Below are 15,713 nucleotides of genomic sequence, written 5' to 3'. Positions count from 1 at the left end.
CCGCAGAACGAGTTTCCCTGCTCAAGGTACAAACCTGCTGGGACAAACCCTTCAGCGACGCCCCGTTCACTTTCAGAATGACGTCCCCGATCTCTATCTGCCCGCTCTCCGCAGCCGGCTGCCCAGGGAAGAGCTTCTTCACCCTCACAATCGTTGATCCCAGCTGCTCTGGGCTCAGGTTATCCTCACGGCAGAAACTGAACCCGAGGCCTGAGCTGTTCTTCAAGAGTTTTACCTCAAATGTGTTCTCTGTAAAAGAAACACTGACTTATTATTTCCCAGAGCACACGGCCATGGAAAGAGTGTCTGGTGCTCTTATTCCAAACATGACTGTGTAATCTCCCCCTCACATGTTTCTTCCACTGATTTGAACAGAAGTGTTACCCAAAAGATCCCTCCAGGGTAAAGAGGACAAAAAAGCTAATCATGACTTCTCAGTCCGCTTGCTTGGCCTGACAGCATCAATATGCAGAAAGGCAGAGTGTCTCCAAAGGATTATTCCCTAGGAAGTCCATCAAGGAACCTTTTAAAGCACAGTGACACACCCTTTCCAGCCACTGATCAGGCATTAGCGAGAGCAGCAACTGGAGTTCCTGGCAGACAGGACAGATCCCATGCAAGAAAACCCAAAGGATCTGCAGCGGTTCTGCCCTCTGGGTAGGCTTCCCTTCACTTGCATGAGTCACCAGCAAGAGAGGCTGAATTACGTCAACAAATCCTTCTCTCTTCATCTAGCCCTTGATGTCTTCTAAGACAGGAACTGCAGGACCCACAGAAGCACTCATTTATATATAAAGATTTAAATTCCCCTTGGCACCCCTTAGCAGCACCAGATAGAGCAGCACCCCCTTTACTCCAACCTTGCTACAGCCTTGGCATCTAAGGATGGTGAAACTGGGAAACAACATGAAAGTGTGAGGGAGCAAACAAAGAAGCTAAAAAATGGAAGACAAAAAAGTAACAAAGATGTGAAAGGAAGTCATAAAAAAACCCACAACAGCACAAAAAGAGACTGTGTTACGTGCGAGGGCTTGGTATAGATTCTTACCTGCTCCCTTCCTATCTCAAGTAAAGAAAATATTATGAAACTACAGGATGTTTTGACAGTTAAGACAATTGCTCTGTGTGACCTGACCTGTAGTGACAAAGCTGTAATCTTTGGCATTTGAGGATTCTGTTGCTGGTTTCTCCTGAGGCTCACACTGCCCCACCTGATTTGGGAGCGTGCACTGTGGTGTCACTGGAGCGTGAGCCTTGGCTCCTGAAAGCTGACCTTTTTCCAAGAGCAGGTGCACCACCTAAAGAGATGAAACATTCTCCAGTTAACTGGTAACAGTCACAGAGATAGCACAGTCCGGAGTAGGTGTTTCCTTCTAATTTTTCAGGTTCCAGACTTCTACAGCAGCAGTGTTATAGACACTCCCCTCTCCATATATATCCTCCAATTATTCCTTATTTTTAAGGGCTGTTAAACGATAGCCTCCAAAATACACAAATGGATTTGCAAGATACTTGCCAACAAGAAAGGGTTTTCCTCCTATAAAGTAGTGAGGGTGTTAAGAGGTGCCAAAGATAGTGTCACTTGCACATTTGTATAGGGAATTTAGTTAAAACATTTTATATAGTGAACACAAACAATAGTCCTCAGCAGTTCTGAATGTGTACACTCACTAGCTATTTTTGGGTGTGCCAGGAAGCCAAGTAGTCTAAGAAAGCAAACCTAAAGTAACCACGACAGCACAGGGGAGAATTCCAGTCTTGAGGTTCCTTTACCTCTTTTCACTCACAGAGAACTGGGTTACCACAGACAGGAGCAGAACCAGCAGCCACTCACCTGGCCCGTGTTTCTCAGTGTTTCCACAGCTTGCTTATGGGTAGCTCCTTCCAAACTAATCCCATTGACAGAGAGCACGCGGTCACCTGCATTAATAATTTAAGAAAAAGTAGGCAGAGCCTCACCTATAAAACACCTATGATGCACAGAAACCTTCAAGCTAACAAGGACAGTTATTTAAGGAAACTCTCCCTCCCCTCCATGTTCTGAGCCAAGAAGAGAACTTTTCAAATAAACTATATGGTTCAAATCAAAGTTCTTTTCCAGTCTAATGATTCTGTGGGATAATCCCATGTCAAAACTAGTGTTAACCATCAGAGTGACAGCCTGCCACCAAGTTCAGACTCTTTATTTGAAACAAATCTTAGTCCACAGTGGGAATGCTCACTTTAGTGAAGAATGTGGCCTGGCTTACTAACAAGAAGAGCCATAACAATTGCAGCATTTTCTGTACTGAGTTGCCAGCCGTGCCAAGCAAGAAGGCCACAAATAACACAAAGCCCTCTCTCTCTGTGCCTGGAACAGAGAAGCATTCTCCATTAACATAGGCTGCTTTAGAGAACAAAAATCCCACAGGCTGTGGGATCTCCTGTTTTTCCCCTCCACAGCCTCAGCATTGCTGGTTCTGCAGTTGTTCCACATTAGTTTTTTCACCTTCACCTGCAGAATTAGCTATCAAGGCAATATTTAAAATGACAACAGCAACAACCTGGAAAAGCCACTCTTCTGCTCAGTGAAAAATGTACAAGGATAGGAAGTCCCCCACAGACAGTCCTCTGCCCCTTTTATCACATTAAGAGTCCCCATTGAAAGAATGGAAATCCTACCTTTTTCTATTCTGCCATCTGCTTCAGCTGCTCCCTTGGGAATAATCGCTTTCACGTAAATGCCACCATGCCTTATGCTAGTATTTACACCACCCTAAACAGAAAACACAAATAGGATTGTTAGTCTTTTTGCAGTTAGAATACTTAGTAATTAAACACAGTATCACACAAGGAAAACTGTTCTTAGGAAGCATTTGGGCTACTGGCATGTAGAAAAACCAGCGAAACTATCAAAACCAAAATGTTACATCAAGCATGTTCTGCGCAGTCATGCAATTTGCTATGAATGCAGTTGGGGTGGGAAGACTGTAAAAACACAATGCATCACAATGCAAATGCACAAAACAAAATAAATGTCCTTCAGCAGAAACATGTCTGCATTTTGCTGGACTTTACATGCTTCCATGCACACCAAAGCTCAGAGATGTGCAAGAGCACAGCATGCCAAAGCAGGAGATGCACAACCATGCAGTGCCCTACTCCAACACAACTTCTCTGATGTAACAGGAAATGAAGGGGTGTTGTTTTCTCTCAGCTCAGACAAGTTTGAAGGTCTAAGCTGCTCAAGCTGACGTTGTTTTTGGAGGGCCTTGGCCTTTCTGCCGATTGCGGTGGGGGTAGGACTAGATGATCCTTAAATGTCCCTTCCATCCTAAACCATTGTGCGATTCTGGCTCACTGTGCTCCACAGACTTGGAGGGAAGAGGAAGACCAGCAGTGTGTTAATGTTCCCCCCCAAAGCACCCAGTATTACAAGTGCAAACTTAACCCACAGGTAACTGCACACCTCTCCTCATCACCACTGCCCAGCAAAACAATGCAGGGGCAGAATGGAGGCTGGAAAAGCAAAGGGCAGTGAAGACACCACCTGGTCACCCCTTAAGGGAAATCTCTGCATTGGCTGGCATCTTCTAACATCTCTACAAAGCCAGTGCATGCATACAGCAGGTCTGGTGCTACTCAGTAACAAACTCCTGCTCAACATTTGTTCCTCCAACTGTCTCAAGCAATGGAACATGACTTTGAATAGACTGGGAGGCCAAAATAACAGAATTTCATTCTGCTCCTCTTACAACCCTAGCCATATATATGGAAACTGTGCTAGGCTTGCAAATCATTCCTCCACCAAAAATAGCTGAATATTAAAATACATTAAAATGTATTTTTTAATACAAGAACAGATGCAATGGAAAATGTGTGCATCTCAGTCATAAATTATTCTCTTCTTCCCTGAAGTGCCACTCTGCAGTATGACAGACCCTAAACATAAAACTATCTAAAAAATCTTCCAGCCTGAAGAGGAATCAGTCTTAAAAAATAATTTTTTTTTTGTTTTCTGCCTTTTCTCCAGCAGAGGGAGAACACTGAACACGGTGAACGTGATTGAGAGTGCACAAGTACTCTTAAATAACACTACCGCTTCCACTGCCCGCCGTGCCAGTCTGGGAGGGTCTCACTGCCTTCCTGGCAAATTTGCCACAAGATTAGGTAGCAAGGGACAAGGGACCATCTTGCCTTTTGTACTCACAAAGCAGCATCTGTGATAAGAGTCTATTAGGACTTTGGGGCTCCACCATAAAACAAAAAACAAGAATTACTTAAAGGGCAGATGACAAGAAAATTAGTATAAATTAATAGCATTACTTTTCATCTTTGGTAAGATGAATCACACATCAATAACTCTACATAATTAAAGTGATTGCAGAAAATATTTTGCTTCCTTGTAATTTAGCAATTTAATGGGTTGCTGGGAGTAGAGAAAAAGAGAAAACATCTAAAAACCTTGTCAAACAGTACCGTGACACTTATTCCCAAGCCGTTATCTTTTTTTGCTAGTTCAACCTCAAAGATATCTCCAGGTTTAAGAAGCGTTGCAGAAACCTTTTTAGAATTCACTTTGTTTGGTGTATTCGATGAGGAAGAATCCTTTATTTACCAAAAAAAAAAAAAAAAAAAAAAAAAAAAAAAAAAAAAAAAAAAGACATAGAGAAAGAAAAAGAAAAAAGAAACAAACAAAACAAAAAGAGACAATGATTTGCCTTTAGAACAGATGTTTACAGCAAAGACCCTAAGGGTGGGGGTTTGAGTCAGACACAGCCAGGAGTCCACCTGGCAAAGTATCAATTAGCAAGACTCAAGGCTCACTGCATCACCTCTTCCATTCCTGCCACTGAACAGGTTTAGCACAGAAATATGCTTGGCCTTTAGCAGCCAAGTCTTTACTGTCCAAGTGAGCTGGTTACACTGAAACTGCAGTACTTCAGCATTACAGCAGCCTAGAGTCTGTTGGATTAATTAGCAGGGGCTGCGGCAATTTAATTGAATAACCTCCATCAGCTGAACAGAGGAATCACTGCAAGTTGAAAATAAATTTGTAGTACTTGTGATTGCGCCCTTTTGGAAAGGTGAAGCAGCAAGCTGTGTCTGCTCAAGAGCATGACTCACTGCTGAATTTCAATGCACAAGAGCAGTTTTTCAAGGATTAGATCAATCCCAGAAGACAATGAGTTCTGCTGCTACCCACTCCAGATATATCACTCCTACTTTCCTCTAGAAAAATCTTCATTTATCGGCCAAGTGAATAAACTTACCTCTAGGACTGGTCATTAGATTATGAACATATTGGACAAACACACAGAATTGAAAGGAGGTTTCCTACAGCCTCAGCAAGTGCACTCTAAGTTCATCCCAAAGCACAATCTGCCTCTAATAAGACACATCTTGTGACTTTGGAAAGCTGGAAAGTAGTTTCAAGTTACAGAAGTGATTTTCTCCATTTATTTTGAACAAAATCACCATGCTATTAGAAATCAGCTACTAGGCATTAGCTGCAGGCTAGGCCAGGCTGCTCTTCCCTCACATCCTGACACCCAGAGACGGCTCTTCCAATACCACTACCACACTGATGGGAAATATTCATATGAAATCCACTATGCCTTTTTAGCCGGCTGCTGCTCCTGACTGCCGGAGTAAGTTGCTTCATCCATGTCAGAATCCCCTCGGTCAGAATATTCCACAGGCTCCACTACCCCGGGCCTTTTATTTTTCGCTCGGGTACTGTCCGACGAGGATCTTCTCTTCTCCATCACTTTGGAGCCCCCAGGCTGGGAGTCGCCGCCATGCTGCGCATCCTGCTGGGCTCTCCCGCTCGTGCGTTTGCCAAAGAAGCCGGCTGGCTGGCTCTGGGACAGGCTGGCGCTCTCGGTCCTGGAATCCTGGGAGCTCATGCTTCCATCCCGCTTGGCTCCCGGCAATGCGGAGAGGCTCCCCGAAACAGGCCTCTGGTGAGCACGGCACCGGTTGTGTTCCTCCGAGGAGGACTCTGCCTCGTTGTCCTGCACTGAAGAGGGCCTCCTCAAGTAACCCCTGGCTCCATTACTGATATGAGCAGTGTTAGACGATGCTGCAAACCAGGAGACAAGACAGCCATCAGCAGCTGGCAGCACCTTATCTGCAGCACGACACCCTTTTCTCAGCTTACAACCCAGGAAGGTTTTACCCTCGCCAAAGGTTACCCTAACACACCTCTTCGTTCCGTCTCTGAGCGCAATTCCAAGCCCGAGCCGGCTGGGGCTGCTTACAGGAGAGATGTAGATCCCTACCTTTGGAGAGCTTGTCCTTGGGCTGGGAGATGACAAGCGTCACGTCCTCAGGAGCGCTCTCCAGGATTTCCAACGCTGCGTGGTGGCTGACGCCTTCCAAACTCGTGCTGTTTATGGATATGAGGCGGTGTCCTGCACAAAAGGGGTTGTTCAGACACAGCCCAACACCTACATTTTTACCCATCAGTGACAACGTGGAGTACAGGTCTGACAACCTGTACACAACACATGGATTAAAAATTACTCAGCTTCAAGTGATGCTGGAATAGGGAACTCTAATCATTAAAAAAAAAAGCCAAACCCCAAATCAGACAACAAAAAATCGGTTATATTTCCTCTTTTTAAAACTGCCAAATCTTTACGTACTATGATTTCTACCTTTGTTAAAAGAAAAAAAAAAGCAGAAATCAGAAGTAAAATGAGCAATATACAGCTCAGTTCAAGACACGGAGTAAAATGAGAAGAAAAAAAAAATTTCTCCTTCTCCCTACTACAGCTACAGTATATGATTCCATTTCACTTTTTTCAAAAATCCAAGTAGGGATACTGAGTTTTAAAAACTTTAAATTACAATGCATCTGCAAGACAGACAATGGAAAACCAAGCCCTTATCTTTATACGTAACTTCAATTTTCTGCCTTCATGCTTTATCGTTTTTACATTGATGTGTATGATCAATGTTTTTATACAGTTTAACAAAGAAGTATCACTAATTTTCAGAAATTATCTGGAACGTAACTGAAGGTCACCATTGTAAGGAACTGTGATACCCAGAGCCATAGGTGGAATTTTATGCTGTTCACCTGGTTTTAGAGTTCCTTCCAAATCAGCTGGCCCTCCAGGAATAACTGAATGAATAAAAATTCCCAGATCAAGTTTCCCTGTCTTCTCTCCACCGACTATTTGAAAGCCTACAAAAAAAAGGCAGGCAAAAAAGCAGGCAAAAATGTCAGTGATCATCGTGTAATGTAATACAAGTCCATATTTTAGAACAAACAAAAAACTTGGTCATTCTAATAAATGTAAAGTAAAACACCCCAGACACCTCAAATTTAAATCTACATGAAAACAACAGTGAAGCTTTTCGATTAAGCTTTATTGTATACTCTTCTTTTAAGCAATTAATTTAGACTTTGTCTGTCTGTTCAAGACACTCCAGCAAAGGCTACAGAAGACAACTCTGGCAAGAGAAACACACAAACAAGTGAATTGAAATGTATATTTTCCGAGCAGATAAAATTTGTTTTCTGTCACATAAAAATTTCTGGGTTTCTCAATTGTTCGATGTTTCACATAGAAGTTGGACCCTGGTCTTAGAGATCTGAGTTTTCAATCTCCCTGTTTTATTTTGAGGCTTCTAATCTATTTCTCTTCATTCTCCCATGTAAACCTGGAATGAATGTTCCACATGAATAAAAGAAATAAAGTAGAAGATATCAGGTCTTCTCTATTCCAGCTAAAACAGCAAAGTACCATAAATTGCACAGGGAAGAAAGAGGAGAAATAGTACATTTCTTTGATTCTTTTTTTCCTTTTTGCTCAACTTGTACATTACTGTACAGTGTAAACACTAAGTATTACTGTCTTGTAGACTTTTTTCCTCTCTCAAATTTACACTACAGTCTGATTTTAAATGGCAGAACAATGTCCTTTAAAGAGTCTTCCTAAAGCACAACATTGACACCAAATTTTTCATTACTCATACAGGGAAAAATTATGTGGGTTTATGAAAAAAACCGCCTCAGTGGTAGAGGAAGAAATGTAATGCAAATATCTCATCTCCCAGCCTCCTTAAACATCAAATCAGTGTTTCATCTGATATTATAGGAGTAAGGAAAACACTCCACAATTAGGACATAATGCTTTTATTTTTTTTTAATTTTTTTTAAGCATTCATTTAAAGCATTTGTCACATCTCAAAGCTGTGAGGTTTCACAGAGACAAAATTCTATACTGAGCACAGAGATAAACTTCAAAGGCCAATTTCTAGGATGACTAGTTCACAATATAAATATTATCTTACATTTACAATATGGGAAAACTGAAAAACAAACTTGCTTAACATCACAAAAAGTGCATTTTAAATGCCTTCAAAATCCAACTACTGCCTGAACTCCTTTGCTCAGTTCTACAATAAATGCTTAAATACAAACCAGAAAACTTTATTTTTGTCTTCTAGAAATACATGTCAACAGCAATTTTAAAGCCACTTACCTAAGCCAAGCTTTTCATCCTTTTTCAAGTTCACCAAAGTGATTTCTCTCTCTGGTGTGGCAACTCTGTTCTGTGTTGTTTGAAGAGAGTCAACTGTAAAGCCAACACTTCATGATCAGACACTATCTCAACACTTCCCTTCAGGTCCACTTTAAAGTTCTTTTCCATTAAAAAATACTACTTCTCTGATAACTTGAAAAGCTGTTTTGATCTAGTGGGTTCAACTTTCATCTTCTAAGCCATGGCCAAAGACGAAAAAAAAACCCTCCACAACCCTTCTAACCCACTTCCATCTTCAGCAGTTAAAAATATTTTACTCCTCCTAAGAAAAGCAGCTAGCACAGGCTCATGGAGGGACAATCTAACTGAATCCCAGAATCTTCAACTTCATTAGTCTCAGTTCAGGAAAATATTTAGATCTGTGTTTAAGTGCTCTGCTCATAGGTGGGGAGGGTGCAAACATATTGGTAAAATTGAAACTGAGGGTTATTATATGAAATTAACAAAAGGTTACTCAATGAGTTCTCTTAATGGTTTCTTCATTAAAAAAACACCAGAATTAAAAGACATCTATTAAACTTCTCTTGCTTAAGTTTACTTCCCCATTTGCAACTCCACAGGCTGCTGATTCCACCTCTCCTAAAATTTGAGCATCCTCCAAACAGGACTCTGACTCCTGAGGCTTCCCATCAGACTGAAGTAGACCCAGGCATTTAAGACACCCAAGGAGAATAATTTGGTGAAGAAAAAAACCCCACAAACACCAACAAAAAAACTAACACCCACCCCACAAGCGAATCAAACAAAATACAAACAAACAAGCCCAATCTCCTGAAACTTCAGGAAACACAACATAGTGCAAGTCTGAACTCATGGACTTGCTTCCTAGAGAAGACATTCATTTGCTCAAGGAGTGCCTGGGATACTTTTACCCTAAGTGGAAGAGGCAATCCACAGCTGCAGAAACCTAATGAGCTCCAGACGCCGCTACAAGTAGAGAACAAGTGATGCAGGAGAGGGCAGCAGGCTGCACATCACCCAGAAAAGGAGTTTTTTCTCCCACAAAACCACATCAAGCCTAAAGAGTTAAAGAACTAAAAAGAAAACACAGAACCAGTAACCTCCTAAGTAAGGGAGATGAGCTTTCAAGAGCAAGATCTGGTAGGTAAGAGCACCCTTCAAGTCCCAAACCAAACAGACACTATTCATATTTGAAAAACATTCCACACAGATGTCTAAACCTCCCCCAAGAAGCAATCCAAAACAAATACTAGGAGCTGGATTCAGGAAAAGGTCCCATCTAGCTAACTGGCAGAGGCACTTAAGAATACCAAAGACACAGGACAGGTGGAAGAGTGAAGCATTTGCAAGTGACAAACTGACTGAATTAATTACTCGTCAACTTACCACTCTCTTTTAATGCTGCTGATGACAGAAGATTTTCTGAAGTATTCATGCTAACACCTGTGGCATGCATGGAAGTATTAGACACTATTATCAACCTTTTTCTTAAATACAAAAGCTACCAAGAATTATTTCAGACGTTACACAGTTCACATGAGCTCATTCACAATACCAAACTACTTTTTAAAAAAAATGCATAAACATAAAACTAGCTTTGTACCAGCGAATCCAAATGACTCATGTACTCTAGTTGTAGTTTAAGGTTCAGATAGATGATAGCTCATGCAAAGGCAATAAATTAAAGGAAGGACAGAGGTTTGGCCTTTATGACCATGGTTAACTTCAGATAAAGGTAATGGATCTTAAGCAATGAAGTCAAAGACTAAATTTTCTAACAGTATGGAATACTGAATATGCTGAACCTAATAAATGAACACAACAGGTCTCTTGTAAGATTTTGTAAAGGAACAAATAAGCTGCTGCAGTAACAAGCAATTCAAAGTACTTCTATTTAAAATCATTTGCATATAGAATCATATTTTGTTTGAAATTATCACAGCCAAGCAAATATGGCCCCACTTCAAAGAAGATAAAATAATAAATGTACCAATATATGAAAGTAAGTGAGGGAAGATAATTCTGGCTTCTTAGAAATGCAGCCCTGGCCTTCTCCAAACCTACAAACCCCGAAGTTTCACCTGATATTTTTCACACATAGCTGAGACCCTCACCAGAACTACTGCCCAGAAGATTATGGGTAAGCACATGATCATATTAATTGTAAAACTAAAGGGCTAAATGGCCGCAACCAGTCACTACAGAACCTGCATGCCTCATCTCACTCTTCAGCATTTATGCTCTCAGCACTGAAAATGCACCAGTCCCAAGTCAGTCCTGGCTTCAAATGCACTGGGGGCGGATGTGGGATGTCACTCTGCTTTGCTTGCTTGCTTTAGTTTGTTCATAATGACCCCCATCCCCAGAAACTTTGACATCTTCCTCTTTTTTTTTTTTTTTTTTTTTTGATGTCCTATAACTATAGTAAAGCCAACCAGCATCTAAGGCTGCAAATATTTCAGTCATTGTAGTTTCTATTGTTATAACAGGGAAGCTTCTAGAACCAGAAATTGTTAACACACAAGTGCTAAAAATTCATGTTTAATAACTCAGTGTTAATTAAAATCTATTTAGCTGCTCTGAAAGTATTTTTTTTTAATGTGAACTCACTCTTTTAGTTAATAGTAGGACTATTTGTGTGCATACTAATCCTTGCCAAGAAAATGGAGTAAGTGCATCTGGCTTACCTTACTACAAAGGTGTTTTTGTGAAACACCCAATGTACTGCAAAAAAATTTAACTAATTTATTATATCTGAATAACAAAAAAACCCACCCCAAAATAAAAGAAAAAACTCCAGAGCGTGGAGTTTCTACTTAGAGGCACTGGCCAATACCCAGCTGATGCCGAACAGTCACTTCCAAAAAAACCACTCCCTACATCCTTTCCACAGAAAACATTAAAAAATTTCAGCCTTCACAAAGAGACTGTGAAGACTAACCAAACAACCAAATGGCACCCTGAAGTGACAACCTGGAAGCTGGTTACTGCTACAGCTTTTACTTTACACTCCTGTGCACAGACTGGTGTTGACCAAAGGAGGATTTTTTTTTGGATTCACTGCAATAATGTCCTGGATTACCTTAACACGTGATACTCTGCCCCCACTTTCCAATCGGAATATTACCATTAGTTAATAGATATATCAAAGCATTACACCCAAAGCAATTTTAGAGGTTAGTTAGTAAATACAGTAATATGATTTTTGGCATGCTGACCTACAACATAGGCTTGACCGGTATCTTCAATGGATGATGAGTCTGATTCATTTTTCTTTCTTTCAGGGCTTCTACTTAAACCTGCATGAGATTTTGAACTTAAAGGGGAGAAGGAGAGAAGGGGAACCAGACAGAGGGAAGAGGAAGTTGGGAGAGGGAAGGATCAATGTAATAAAATAATGGCATGAATAATAAATCAAAACTGATGCAAAATGTACATTGACTGTACACAAAGATACTGCAGGGTGGTCAGAGAGACTCTTACTTGCTCGGTTTCAATGCTCCCGTTGCTGATCCAGTATCAAATTTTGGCATTTGCTGAAAGACCCTTCCCATTATATCTTCTATTTTTTTGGGGGAAGAGTTCAAAGCAGTAACATTTTTCCTCGGGGGGTAAACAGAGATGTGACTCTGACTCAGATCGTGAAATGACTTGCTCATAACTCTGGGTCTTTCCTCCCACGGACTCTTCTCGTTCTTGTCCCTTGCAGAGCCAGGAAGTGGCTGGAAGAGCGAGAGCTCCGAGCAGGACAGTCTCTTAAGGATCTCTGCTTGGACAGACAGGGGTCGAACAGCGAGTCTGTTCAGCGTGCTGCTGGCCAGGCTGCCAGTGCTGATGGCTCGGCCAATGTTGAAGCCCTTGACAGAGTCCGCGTGAAGGTTCAGGCTCCTAAATGAAGCCCTTTCTGTGGAAATAAAAAAACAAAACAAACAACAAATCCCCAACAATTGAAGTTATTCAGTAGAGCTAGTGTGACCACCTTGTGTAATGTATGTTTTTTAAGCAACTAACTCTTAAAAAATGTATTTTCTCAAGATGCTTAGCAGTATATAACATCATCAGAGATATATAAACACCCACCGTGGAGCTTGCTCAGGAAGCAAAGTTTGGAGTTCATGACACTACACTAACCCAAAGCCCAGAAACACATAATATTTATCCTCTTATTAACATGAAGACTTCTATTCCCTGTCAGGCTGCTGTTGACTTATATACAGGCACATCATCTCCTTCTGCAAAACAAATAATATCGTCAAGCCAAGTGACCTGGAAGACTACACTTCCTTTAATCTGCTCATAAAATCCTTTTCCAGGATGTGAACAATTAGGGCTCCCTCATCTCCACACTATCAGATGCTACCAAACTTCCATCCACCCATTGCTTTGTTCTCTTTGCATGAGCCCCCCCACATTTACAGTACAGCTGCAAGGCTGTCAGGGCTTGGCAGCATCTCTGCCAGGTTAGAGAGGACCAGGCCACTCTGGTGCACTTAATGACCTCCCCTGCCACAAACATCCTATCATGAAACAGTCTGGGCTTTGCCAGACTTTTTGACTCATTAGCGAGGATTCCCTTAAGCAGCAGCGAGAAACAGGTCTTGGACTGTAATTAAATTACTGTCAGCTGAGTCGTGGGAACTGTCTGGGTGGATGTTCTTAGCTGAAAGCAAATTCATGGTAATACATCTTAGCCTAAACCCCTCTTAATTCCGAGCAAAGCTGAGCAGGGCTCCTTTCTATTACCCTGACTGCCTCCTAAGGGTAGCAGTTAAGTTCCTGTGGCTTGGCTCTCACACAGGAACTTGATAAGCTGTGGCAACTTGTTGGCTGGTTAGAGGCTGTAAAGGAAATCAGGCTACCTAAACCCTTCACAAACTTCACTGATGTCTTGGAGTCAGTTCACAGGGAAGTCTCAGAAAACGCAATCCTCAGCTGCATATATATTTCTGATTTAGGGCTACCCAGTGGGTTTTTTTAACCCTACATACATGTAGGAAACAAGCTGCTTTAGGAAGCTGCACTGTAACTCGAAGGGAAAATACTACTTTTTGGTACACATCACCCATTAAGTTTAATGGTAAATACTGTGGCATTTAGAAAAGAGTGTATTTGACAAATGCAGCCTCAGTCCTGCCATTCCAAAAGACTTTAGTGCCTCCAATGCCCCATGCTGGAATTAACTACCACAGTAACTCAGGCTTCCTCTGCAACAGGCATAGCTTTGGTAAAGACAGTTGTGGAAGGTATGTTCTTCTGTCCTTTCATCAGGTGGATTAGTGTACAACTACCACCTCCTTATCCACACCAAACACCTCTTCTAGCCACAGCCACCAAACTAGATAAGCTACAGAAGAATGATTTTGCCCAATCAGACCAGAAATCCACAAATCCCAATTTCCTGATTCTGACTAGAAGGCATCAATGATATCTGCACTTGCTGTGTTCCCATCACGGGGAAGAGTACCCTAATAAAATATGCTGAGATCTCTTCTCTTGACATTGTATTTACCCTCTGAGAACATCAAGCCGAATTTCTATGGATTTCAGATGAATACTTTCACATCATTAACTATATTATATAGACATCAGACTTTTCAAACCTTCTGCCAATGCCGTAACTGAAAGTTCTCACATGCCCAAAACTCATCATCTGTAAGGTTGACTCAACCCTCGTTTCATTTTTTCTGTTTTTCCACATGCCCTTTCTGGAATCCAGAATGCCCTTTTCTTTGCTGTTATGTATGTAACTTTCTTTACTATTTCGCTGAGTGCTTCCAACTACCAGCTTTTACTGACACATATTAAGGGTTCAAAAGTTATGACAATGGCAAATTTTTTGTTTTAATTGTTTTTACGTTTAATAACAAGTGTGCTGGAGTTAACCATAATGCTGATTTGTTTGCTTCTGATTACAAGTGATCGGTGGAATCTGGGACCTCTGATTTCCAAGTGATCTGCACTGCACAGAAGCCAACTGCTGTTTTCCAGATTCCCACAGCACAACACATCTGTTAAGAGCAACCAAGTTTGCCTAGCGAAGAAAGCCTTCCCTGTATTTCTTTTCTCTGCAATTCAGGATAAGCAAACTCTTAATCAGAGAATGGTACAAAGCCTTTAAATCACTTGGTCTTATTTCTTTGCCTGAAGTTGGCTGAGCCCAACAGAACAGAAGAATGGCTGGATAGTTGCCACATGCCTTTTCCCACTCCCACCTCTCCTCTTTTCTTTTTTTTTTTTTTTAGAGATCACAATATCCACAACAATGGGATCAAACCTCATCCCAGCTACACTAGTGGAAGTCTGGATTAACAGGAATGCAGACAGATAACAGGGAACAAAGACAGCAGGCAGACTGACCAAGACAGCACTTGAGACCATGCTGAAGGCCAGCCAGCCAAGTGAGCTCTGCTCCAAACCGTGAAGATGTTTGTACAGATGGGTTTCTTCAATGATTACATTATCCATTTAATATTTTCTATCTAAAAAGAATGCCTTTACATTTTCTATTACGCACACAAATTCTGAAGGAAACAGATTAGTATCCGTGTTGGTCCTTACCAGGTCCACCTAACATTAAGTGGAATAAAGACAGCTGCACCTGCAGCTTAGAGATGGAGCATCTTGGAGTGCTCCCTATTTTACTCACACTCCCCTGATCACACCATTAATTTCACATTATCAAACCAAACCCTTTCACATTAAGCAAAAGGTAAAGTTCCTGTTATTGAAATACCTTCAAGATATTTCTGAAAGAAAAGGCAAAAAAGCCTTTAATTAAAGAGGGAAGTACTATTAGCGACCTGTTTTTAGAGTCCTTTTCGTTTAGAGGAGCTGCTGTGCGCCAACTTTTCTGTGTTCTCCCAATTCCTTTCTCACCCCTTAAACAAAATCAAACCAAGCTTATCTAGGTACAGTCTCTTCAGAGTATAAACCCTCCAAATGTAGATCTACACACACAGAGCAGAATTACTGAAGGTCCAGTTCAGTTTTTCTCCTTACAAAAATACATATAGATTGCTAATAGAAACTAACACAGCATGACAGTCCTTACCAATGTCCTGAGTGTCTTGGTTGCTCTGCCTGGTTCTCATCTGTAGTTGGAATTTATGCTGGGAAGAGCAGAGATGCAAAAGGTACTGGCAAGTCTTACTATTGTCAGTCTGAAAGGCATGCTTGATGCCATCTGATGTGTTCTGCAAAGTTATTTTCTTCTTC

The 15,713-nt window shown here is 41.3% G+C and overlaps 1 protein-coding gene across 1 annotated transcript in view; it reads right to left on the bottom strand.

Moving 5' to 3' along the window:
• The window catches only part of PTPN13 (protein tyrosine phosphatase non-receptor type 13), a 111,061-nt gene that overhangs the window by 17,622 nt on the left and 77,726 nt on the right, over positions 1–15,713 (bottom strand). Inside the window, exons 17-29 of the mRNA XM_040063863.2 lie at positions 15,550–15,712; positions 11,982–12,402; positions 11,717–11,814; positions 9,885–9,941; positions 8,478–8,570; positions 7,067–7,174; positions 6,264–6,395; positions 5,598–6,064; positions 4,444–4,587; positions 2,662–2,755; positions 1,835–1,920; positions 1,136–1,298; positions 35–249 (exon numbers count right to left, since the gene is read on the bottom strand). Coding sequence (XP_039919797.1) covers positions 35–249; positions 1,136–1,298; positions 1,835–1,920; positions 2,662–2,755; positions 4,444–4,587; positions 5,598–6,064; positions 6,264–6,395; positions 7,067–7,174; positions 8,478–8,570; positions 9,885–9,941; positions 11,717–11,814; positions 11,982–12,402; positions 15,550–15,712 — 2,241 coding nt within the window. The remainder of the gene's footprint in view (positions 1–34; positions 250–1,135; positions 1,299–1,834; positions 1,921–2,661; positions 2,756–4,443; positions 4,588–5,597; positions 6,065–6,263; positions 6,396–7,066; positions 7,175–8,477; positions 8,571–9,884; positions 9,942–11,716; positions 11,815–11,981; positions 12,403–15,549; position 15,713) is intronic.

The sequence above is a fragment of the Hirundo rustica genome, chromosome 5 (assembly GCF_015227805.2).
Source record: "Hirundo rustica isolate bHirRus1 chromosome 5, bHirRus1.pri.v3, whole genome shotgun sequence".
Taxonomy (NCBI): domain Eukaryota; kingdom Metazoa; phylum Chordata; class Aves; order Passeriformes; family Hirundinidae; genus Hirundo; species Hirundo rustica.
The sequence above is the reverse complement of the archived record's forward strand: the minus strand, read 5'-3'. Positions and strand labels throughout refer to the sequence as shown.